Source organism: Mastomys coucha, unplaced genomic scaffold, assembly GCF_008632895.1.
Source record: "Mastomys coucha isolate ucsf_1 unplaced genomic scaffold, UCSF_Mcou_1 pScaffold23, whole genome shotgun sequence".
Lineage (NCBI taxonomy): Eukaryota > Metazoa > Chordata > Mammalia > Rodentia > Muridae > Mastomys > Mastomys coucha.
Genome location: NW_022196906.1, coordinates 108,156,132 through 108,166,891, shown reverse-complemented (window position 1 = coordinate 108,166,891; position 10,760 = coordinate 108,156,132). Strand labels below are relative to the sequence as shown.

The 10,760-nt window shown below is 47.3% G+C and overlaps 1 protein-coding gene across 2 annotated transcripts in view; it reads right to left on the bottom strand.

Annotated features, from left to right (window-relative positions):
* Positions 1–10,760, bottom strand: part of Glb1 (galactosidase beta 1) — a 78,430-nt gene that overhangs the window by 38,001 nt on the left and 29,669 nt on the right. For both annotated transcript variants that reach the window (XM_031343561.1, XM_031343562.1), the window contains exons 6-9: positions 10,169–10,349; positions 6,382–6,440; positions 2,388–2,509; positions 2,266–2,306 (exon numbers count right to left, since the gene is read on the bottom strand). In XM_031343561.1, coding sequence (XP_031199421.1) covers positions 2,266–2,306; positions 2,388–2,509; positions 6,382–6,440; positions 10,169–10,349 — 403 coding nt within the window. The remainder of the gene's footprint in view (positions 1–2,265; positions 2,307–2,387; positions 2,510–6,381; positions 6,441–10,168; positions 10,350–10,760) is intronic.

Below are 10,760 nucleotides of genomic sequence, written 5' to 3'. Positions count from 1 at the left end.
CCGTGGCACACACACACACACACACACACACACACACACACAGAGGGAATGTGGAACAGCCTAGGTACTGAGACACCCATGACACGGGTGTGGATACACTATACAAAAGCAGCTTCCAAGGGGCCTGCAGAGCAAAGCCTGGCTGGTTTGGGGGTCACTCTAGGCCTGTGGCCAACAGGGGGTGTTATCAGAAGGACAGTGGCCTTGGGCTAAAGCCTTGGCTCTAATCCAGACTCTGCCCTTTGTCAGCAGATGAGAAACGTGGGGGAGATTTTGGGCACCTACATATTCTTATCTGTAAACTGATGTCAATCACCACTAGCCTGAATAAGCCTGGTAAGAGAACTCAAGAAAGACAAACAGGAGACAGATTCCCACTGACACAGCAGGGGCAGAGCCTGAGGGCTAAGCACAGCTTCTATCTATCTATCTATCTATCTATCTATCTATCTATCTATCTATCTATCTATCTATCTATCGATCTATCCATCTATCTATCTATTTAAATTCTATTGTTTGTTTGTTTACTTATTGCTTTGAAACAGATTCTTACTATGTAACCCTTGGCTGGCCTGGGACTCACTATGTAGATCAGGCTAGCCTCAAACTTGTGGTAATTCTGCCTCTGCCTCCCAAATGCTGGGATTACGGGTTTCCACCACCACACTCAACTCAGCCTTCATTTTTTTTCTTATTTTTTGAAAGAGTGTTACAAGTGGCCTTGAACCCACCATGCAGCCTGAAAATTACCTTTCACTCCTTCCTCCCAGGTGCTGACATTAGAAATGTGTACCACTTGGGGCTGGAGAGAGATGGCTCAGCGGTTAAGAGCACTGACTGCTCTTCCAAAGGTCCCGAGTTCAAATCCCAGCAACCACATGGTGGCTCACAACCATCCTCTTCTGGTGTGTCTGAAGGCAGCTACAGTGTAATTAGATATAATAAATAAAATTAAAAAAAAAAAAAAGAAATGTGTACCACCATGTGGGGGCTGTGCATGGGGCTCAAACCCAGGGCCTTGTGCATGCGAAGCAAACACCCTAGCAGCTGGACCCTGTCCCCAACCCTACTATATTATCTAGCAATAAAAATAAAGTACAAATACACAACAGAACATGGATAAGCCTTGAACATATTAGGCTAAATCAAAGAAATCAGATTACTTGTAATTAATTACAAATTACATAAAATAGTTACCTAAATATTATATGGTTCTGTTATATAAAAAATATCCAGAGCAGGAGAGCCCCTGGCAGCAGGGAGAGCTTAGTGACCTCTGGGGGGTGTGAGGAAGAGAGGGGAGTCAGTGTTTCAATGTGCCGTTTCTTTCTGGTGGGTGGGAGAATGTCCCAGAAGTAGAGGGTAAGGACTGCTCAACTTTGAGAATGCTTAAAATACTTATTTAACACCGTCAGTTTTATGGTTTCTTTTTGTTTGTTTGTTTAAAAAAAAAAAAAACAATTAAAATGGGAGTGGCGAGATGGCTCCATGGTAAAGATGTCCCACCAGACCCTACCATCTGAGCTCAGTCCCCAGGACCCATAGGGTGGGAGAAGAGGACCAACTCCTACGGGTTGTCCTTTGACCCCCCCATACATTTAAGTAAATACACGTAATAATGAGAGACAGACAGATCAGGGGATGTAGAGACAGGGAGACAAGAGGCTCCCTTGGCTCAGTGGCCAGCTCAGTCTACTTGGTAAGATCCAGGTCTGCGAGAGATTTTTGTTTAAAAAAAAAAAGAGAAAAGGGTAGCTGGTACCCAAGATCTGACACTTGAGGTTGTCCCTGGCCTCACATGTATACACACCCACATCTACATACATATGCACACCCACACCTACACATGTATGCACACCCACACATACACATGCATGCACACCCACACCTACACATGTATGCACACCCACACACCTACACATGTATGCACCCGCCTGCACAACACATGAACGCACACACAGAAAGAGCAAAGCAGAGAGAGTAAACACACACTCTGCCACACTAGACTCCCGGGTAGACTGCTGAGAGACAAGACCCTTAGACTGCCAGGCAGACTGCTTAGAGACAAGACCCTGAAACACTCAGACGACAGCCCTTGAGGGTATTCTCAGGCTCAAATGACTAGACGGGTGATTCTTATAGGCTAGAAAATTTAGAAGACGAATGGAAACAGAAAATAAAAATTGGCCAGTAGATACACCATCTCCCAAATCATACACCGGAAACAGGATAAGCTTTAACCAACGGAGGTGAAACGGCTCTTACCATTCCAATAGGCAAAATTGGTCCCACCTATAAACATGTACCTACAGAGAAATAAGAGAACACACGTACTTCACTGTGAGCCACAGCCACTGGGCTCCCTCTTCCCATTCCTGGGTACTCACAAGTTCACGTTGGCCCCACGGGCAAGCAGTTTATACAGGGAGGTAGCCACTGTTTCGGTCTTCACCACGGAATGGGGTTTACCCCAGTGGTCTAGCCAGCCAGTATAGAATTCAGAATTGATCTGAAAGGGAAAAGGGGTGGTGCTTAGGGAGACACTTGAGACCTTCTGTTAATGCTGAGGTGTCCCTAGAAAGCCCTGCCTACTTCTCCAAGGACCGGGTGGCAAAGGAGGGTGATATGCTTGCTTCAGCGAGAGCAGAGAGGGTCCCATGAGGACCTTCAATGACAACAGTCTCTATACTGGGTCTCCCTGAGTGTCCACCAATAGTGACATTTCATCTTACATAATACAAGAACAGTCAACCCTCCAAATCCATGAGTTCTGCAATGTCGACCCAACCTATGAACAATCAGAAATATCTGGGATGTGGTTCAACTGGTAGAATGCTCGCCCAGCAAGAATGAAGCCCTGGGTTCCACCGCAGCCCTGTGGAAACTAGGTGTGGTGGTGCCCACCTGTAAACCCAGTTCTCAGGTGGTAGAGGCAGGAGGATTATAAATTCAAGGTAATCTTTGGTGAGTTGGAGGCCAACCCGAACTACACGAGACCATATATATGTGTGTGTGTGTGTGTGTGTGTGTGTGTGTGTGTGTGTGTATACATACACACACACATATATGTGTATATATATGTATGTATGTATGTATGTATGTATGTATGTATGTATGTCTCTGTATTGCCCTGGCTGTCCTGGAACTCACTCTGTAGACCAGGCTGGCCTCGAACTCAGAAATCCTCCTGCCTCTGCCTCCCAAGTGCTGGGATTAAAGGCGTGCGCCACCACTGCCTGGCCCTAAATGATAAATTAATATGACTATCCAGACAGTATCTATACTGAGCCAGATACAAGCAACTTAGAGAAGAATTATGCAAGGACAGGACGTGCAACGTAAGCCTACAGGAGCTGCTTCAGTTTACAGAAGGGCTTGACTATCTCACACCCGATCCTCCGTGGATATTATGGGACAGTTGATTCCTAAAGGATTTTTACCTTCATCAGTTTTGTCAGCTGGGAATGTCCCACACCCTCTGCCCCTTCCCCCCAACACCAAAACATTTAGTCGAGCAAGGTACTCTCATAATTAATAGCTCCATTTGGACATGGTGGTGTGTAACTATAATCCAAGCACTTGGGAAGCTGAGGCAGGAGAATTCTGAGTTCAAAGTTAGCCTAGACTGCATAGTTAATCTGAAATCCACTGGAGGCTACCTAGGAAGACTGTACTGGAAATGAAACACAAAAACCCAAGGGCTGGGATATATCTCAGTGGTAGAGAAACTGCCTACCATGTGTAAGCCCTGTATTCAATCCCTGTGTGACAGGGCAAGACGGTGCAGAGTGTACAGCACTTATAGTGCCTGGATCTCACTTTATAGACCAGGCTAGCCTCGAACTCGAGCACAGAGCTCTGCCTACCTCTGCCTCCCAAGCGCTGGGGATAAAGGTGTGCGCCACTGCCTGGCCCACCCTGTATTCTTGCTGAGGCCATTTCAGGTTTAACCAGGATTTAATCTCTTTGATGAAGAATCCAGTGGGAAATTATCTAATTCTATTTAGGCCCTGAGGTTAAGACGCCCCAGCTAAATTATCTTGGCTTCTGTTAAACTGCTAGCTTGAACAATCTCCCCTGAAGCGCTAAGAGAGATAACAGACATGCTTTGTTTTGTTTTGTTTGTTTTGTTATTTTTTCCTTTTAAAGCCCCTTGGGGCTGGGCAGTGGTGGCGCACGCCTTCAATCCCAGCACTTGGGAGGCAGAGGCAGGTGGATTTCTGAGTTCGAGGCCAGCCTGGTCTATAGAGTGAGTTCCAGGACAGCCAGGGCTATACAGAGAAATCCTGTCTTGACTCTCACCCCCCCCAAAAAAAGCCCTTTGGTCTAAATTCTCAGGGCTACACTGAAGTCACCAAAACCCAAGTTCCCAGCTAGCTAAAGACTTTCAACTGGGTATAAACTGTGTCTAAGTAGTCATCTCTGGTGGGATCTGGTGGGCTCCCCGTAACATCTTATACCATTAACAACAACAAAAACAACAAACTAGCCCCAAATTTATCCATTATGCACAAATCACTCTTTTTGTGTGAATATTGATCTTGAGACCTGCTGGCCAGAATAACATCAGTTCAACGTCAGAATAGAAGAAGGGAACCTGGAGAGGTTCCAGGAAATGGCTCTGCCTGCCTGAGCAGGCTCTGCAGAGCTCCAGCAGAGCTTTTTTTTTTGCAAACAAGGCCTGTTGCAGCAACCTGGAAGGAAGAGCTGAGAATGCAGGCCTGACAGAGGCCCAGGCAGCCCTGGCCTCTCTTCCCAGCAGGCTCAGCAGAATTGCTCATCAAAACTTGCAACCCTGCTGCTTCCTGGCTGCTCTGGGAACACAGTCAGGCCTACCCAGGCCCAGCACAATGAATTTCGCATTTCAACTAGATCCTCAAGATGGTGGGAGAAGCTTCAGAGTTAAGAAACAAGTCTTAGCCAGGCAGTGCTGGCGCAAACCTTTAATCCCAGCACTTGGGAGGCAGAGACAGGCGAATTTCTGAGTTCGAGGCCAGCCTGGTCTACAGAGTGAGTTCCAGGACAGCCACGGCTATACAGAGAAATCCTGTCTCGAAAAACCGAAAAAAAAAGAAAAAGAAAAAAGAAAAAAAAAGAAAAAGAAGAAAGAAACAAGTCTTGGGTGGGCTGGAGAGATGACTCGGGGGTTAAGAGCACTGACTGCTCTTCCAGAGGTCCTGAGTTCAATTCCCAGCAACCACATGGTGGCTCACAACCATCTGTAATGGGATCCGATGCCCTCTTCTGGTGTGTCTGAAGACAACTACAGTGTCCTTGTCATGTACATGAAATAAATAAATGAAATCTTTTTTAAAAAAGGTTTATTTATTATTATATCTAAGTACACTGTTGCTGTCTTCAGACACACTAGAAGAGGGCATCGGATCCCATTACAGATGGTTATGAGCCACCATGTGGGTCCTGGGAATTGAACCCAGGACCTCTGGAAGAGCAGTCAGTGCTCTTAACCGCTGAGCCATCTCTTAAGCCCCATAAATAAATCTAAATAAAACAAAAGCAAAACGTCTCTCAGCTAAGGGAGCTGCTTGGCGGTTAAAAGCACCCGCTGAGCACGTGGTGACGCATGCCTTTTATCCCAGCACTTGAAGCAAAGACAAAAAGATCTCTCTGAGTTCAAGACGAGCCTGGTCTACCGATCCAGTTCTAGAACATCCTGTCTTGAACGTCTCCCCTCCCACACCCCACCCTCCAAGAAAAGCTCGTCCAGAGAATTGGATTTCAGTTCTCAGCACCCCACATCAGGCAGCTTCAGGGGATCCTACATGTCATTTTGGCCTCAGCACCCACATATGTGCATTGTACACAGACATAATAATAATAGAAATAAACCTTAAAGAATACACTTGTGAACCAGCCGTTCCTAGGCTCCTCAAGTCAGAGCGACTGGCATGCGTTCCCTGGAGAGGTAGCTCAGTTAGGAGCTCGCCAGCCTTTGTATGGAGGAAGCCCTGGGTGTGATTCAGCACACACAGCTGGGCGTGGCAGTGCACGACTCTTCCCGGAGGCTGAGAAGGGGAAGCAGGAGGCTCAGGCAGGAGTCTAAGGTCAGCCTCCATTCCACACTGAGTTCTGAGCCTCTAGGCTACCTGAGATCTGTCAGGAGAGAGAGCTGAAGACAGTCCTGGCCAGTTCTCTGCATCTCCTTCACTCCAGTGCAGAGCTATAGTTTCCAAACCACAGCACTGGTCCAGCTGTCACTCAGGAGTCAGGAAGCGCTGTGTACCTTCTCCCCCAGTCCCATCAGCTGCTGATCCCAGAGCCCCACCAAAGATGTCCACATTCTTTCTGTAGCCTGCCCCCTCCTCTGGGAAGAGCAGTGTACAAGCCCACAGTTTCTACCCCACACCCCGTAGTTCTTACCAAAGGTCCTTTGGGTTCAAACTTCCTCTGGATCAAGAAACCTCGTGTGATATTGTTGGCTAGAAATTACAATAAAGAGAAGAGTCGGTCACGGGCATACGAAACTAAACAGCTTGCTAAGGTCTCTGGTAGGGAAATCAAAAGTTGGACTATAACCCCAAATATGCAGGTATGAGAAGTGAAGGGCCGGCAAGAGGGCTCAGTGGGAAAAGGTGCTTGCCACCAAGGCTGATGACCCGAGTTCAATCCCCAGGACCCACCTGGTACAAAGAGGAAAATGACTGCCGCAGTTATCCCCTGACCTCTACACATGATCTGTGGCTCTTGAGCATCCTCCCCCAGTGAATAGACAAACAGGAAAAAACTTTGTTTTAAAGATGTGTTTCCAGGAAGTAACTTAGTCAGTCCCTCCTATTCCCCTGTTATGAACTAATGGTATTTAATGCCTTATCCTGGAAGGGGGCCCTCACCCCTTTCTACCATGTAAGGACTCAACAGGGAACTGATATGTGGAGTTGAGAGAGACCCAAACTCAGCACTGTACCCAAGGGTACCCTGATTTGGGGCTTTGGAGCACCCAGCATGGTGAGCAGGACAGTAGATTTTTTGTTTATTTCCTTTAGTTTTTCCTGAGACAGGGTCTCACCAAAAGGCTCTGACAGGCATGGAATTCACATGCAACCCAAGACTGACCTCAAACTCAATTTTCCCCCTGCCTCAGTGTTCATAGTACTGAGAGTATAGAGATGTGCCACTATGCCCAGCTCAGTAGTTGGCTCAGTTCCCGGTACACACAAACTCAGGCCAGCCTAGACTATAGTCCTGTCAACAACAACAGTAATAATAACAGCTTTAACAGAGCGAGTCAGTCCCCTGCCTTCCCCCCAAATCCCCCCTTTTCCTTTCGTAATTTCTAGACATGCACATCGTAAACCTTTCCTTAATCCACAGGAGTTTCAAGGCGCAAAGGCTCATGGGATACCTATAAGTTGCCCTAGGAAGGCCCATGTGAACATTGTACGGGGACCACACCACACAGCGGTCTCCCTGAGCAGGCCTCCGTGGCTTGGCCTGAATGTAGGCCCGAGGAGCTCACAGGTCTGCCTTCTAAGCTGTCCCCCGACCCCATGTCTGCCTTTAGCCAGTGGCTGACCTAACTGCTACCTGCTCCAGGACCAGTCTGCTCTAGAGACCTCCGCTGCCACTCCTCAGCACTATCCACACGGGACAGCCAGAGAAACCAGCTAACAGGCACAGGGAGACAGGCTACTCTGTGTGTTCTGGTGAACGGCCACTATTGTGAAGCTAGTCTGTACACCTCAGCCATTCAAACTGCTCTTCCGCCCCATCCTCATCCTCCCTTCCTCGTATTTCTGTGTGCATCCTCTTCATAAAACTTTAAAATTTTATTTTATGTGTGCATGCTTGTGCCAGAGCGTGTGTCTGTGTACCACACACATCCAATGCCTGCCAAGGCTGGAAGAGGGTGTCAGATCCTGTGGGACTGTGTGACGGTTTGTATATGCTCAGCCCAGGGAGTGGCATGATTAGAAGGTGTGGCCCTGTTGGAGTAGGTGTGTCACTGTGAGCGTGGGCTTAAGACCCTCCTCCTAGCTGCCTGGAAGTCAGTCTTCCACTTGCAGCCTTCAGAGGAAGATGTAGAACTCTCACCTCTGCCTGCCTGGATGCTGCCATGTTCCCACCTTGATGATAATAGACTGAACCTCTGAACCTGTAAGCCAGCCCCAATTAAATGTTGTCCTTATAAGAGCTGCACTGGTCATGGTGTCTGTTCACAGCAGTAAAACCCTAACTAAGACAGCCTGGGATTCCAAATAACTGTGAGTCTCCATGTGGGTACTGGGGCCTGAACTCAGCAGCAGAGGCTCTTAACCTTTGAGCCATCTCTCCAGCTCCCTTGTTAGTGCATCTTTCAAAACAGGGTGTTAGTATGTAGTCCCCCTGGCTTAGAATGTATTGTGTAGTGCATTACACTTCTGGTTGGCCTCTAAGTCAAAGCAATCCTCCTGCTTCTGTGTGTCTATAGTACTGGGATTACAATTATGCACCACCATACCCTGGGAAGAAATTTTTTTAAGTAAGGGTCTCATGTAGCCTTGACCTGGAACTTGCTGCACTGTTAAGAGCAGCATTGAGGGGGCTGGAGAGATCGCTTAGCGGTTAAGAGCACTGACTACTCTTCCGAAGGTCCTGAGTTCAAATCCCAGCAGCCACATGGTGGCTCACAACCATCTCTACAGCTATAAAAAAAAGATTCATTAAAAAAATAAAAAAATTTAAAAAAAGAGTAGCATTGAACAGTCACTTAAAAATTATTTTTATTTATTTATTTTTTATTTTATTTTATTTTTTTTGGTTTTTCGAGACAGGGTTTCTCTGAGTAGCCCTGGCTGTCCTGGAACTCATTTTGTAGACCAGGCTGGCTTCGAACTCAGAAATCCGCCTACCTCTGCCTCCCAAGTGCTGGGATTAAAGGCATGCACCACCACCGCCCGGCAATTATTTTTATTTATGTGTATGTTTGTATATCTATGTGTGGAGGTCAGCAGAAGGTTTTGTATCACCTGGACGTGCAGTAATAGAGGATTGTGGGTGCTGGGAATTGAACCTGGGTCCTCTGGAAGAGCAGCTAGTCCTCTTACCTACTAAAGGCATACCTCCAGCCTGTTTTTAATTCTCTGTTAGAAGGTGTTTGGCTTGTGTGTGTGTGTGTGTGTGTGTATAAGCTGCCATGTTGGTATTGGGAATCGAACTCTAGTTCTTTGTGAGAGAAACCAGAGGTTTCTCTGGTTTCACTGAGCCATCTCTCTAGCCCCCTGTTCTAAAGCTCATTAATCTCCATTTGAATCTATTCTTGTTGGTTTGGTACTTGCTCCATTGACCAGGCTGGCCTTGAACTCAACAGAAACCCTCCTCCCTCTGTCTCCCAAGTTCTGGGATTACACGTGTGCTATAATCTGTTGGCTGAATCTGTTTTTTCATTACATTTTTATTTGGTAACTTTGTGTGTATGTATACATGCATGACTGTGTACACACGTGTACACGTGTGCCTGTGCACACGTCTCGAAATGCTTTTGGTGGTCAGAGGACAACCTATAGGTGTCACTTCTCTCCTTCCACTCTGTGGGTCCCAGGAATCAATCTCAGGTCATCAGACTTGACGGCAAACACCCTTAGTCACTGGGCCATCTTGCTGACGCATCACTTGGATCTTGTACAGTTGTGGAAGAGCAGTACAAAGAAGCTGACGGTAGAGGTAGCACACATCTAGAACCCCGGAACTTGGGAGATGGAAGGAGGGGGATCAGGAACTCAAGGCTGTCCTTGGCTAGACCATGAATAAGAAGCCAGCCTAAATACAAAAAAGTCTATCTCAAAAAGAGGGGGTGGGGTAGGCAGAGCTTAGTGGGCTCTAGGTCACTGAGAACAAGTCCCTGCTGGCAGTCCCGTCTCTCCCTATTTGAGGGCCTCAGGCCATGAGGTAAATGGGTCTCCTTTCATTATATGCTCCCAGAAAGATTCTCTCTATTACAGGACAAACTGACCATGGGACTGAAGCTCCCACAACTGCGGGCTAAAGCCAAGCCTTTCCTCTTGATGAGTTTAACTCGCTCAGGTATTTTATTACAGAAATGCGAAGCTGACTAGCCCACCCGATAAAGGAAACTCCGAGACCCCTCACGCTGTCCACAATAGCTGTGCTGAGAGTGACTGAGTAAAAACCAACTATTCATCAGCATTCTCTAGTTGCCACACGCACTGACCTGCTCCAAAATCCACTGTGGCATACAAGTCCTGCAGGGTCCCACACTTGAGCATTATTTCACTTGCCCCGTCAGTGGTGAAGAGAATGACGTCACTACCCAGATGGTAGCGGAAGCGATGCTCCAGGAAACGTAGGTAGTTATAATCGCAGGCGAAGTAGGACCCGTACTCATTCTCAACCTGTGTGTTGAGAGAGGAGAGCCAGAGATCATCAGATGCCAACACAACCTTAGCAATCTCTGGAAACATGCCCCAGATCCAGTCTGAAATGGTCTGGCGTGCATGCGCAGTAAAGCCAATGGTGCCCTCTTGAGAGAATCCCTCATCTGCAGTCTTATACCTACTCGTAATTGGATGTACATATGATTAACAGCAGCTGCATGGTGGGAAAAGACATACACAGCCGAGAAAAGCTTGCATAGCTCAAGTCTACCAATCAATACAGGGGAAGATGGCTTGGTGGGTAAAGGAGTTAGCTGGGCAAGACTGACACCCAAGCTCGATGCCAGAACACATGTAAAAAGATGGATGTGGTGGCTAGCCCACATCTACAATCTCCATGCACCTATGGCAAGATGGGGGGGGGGGGGG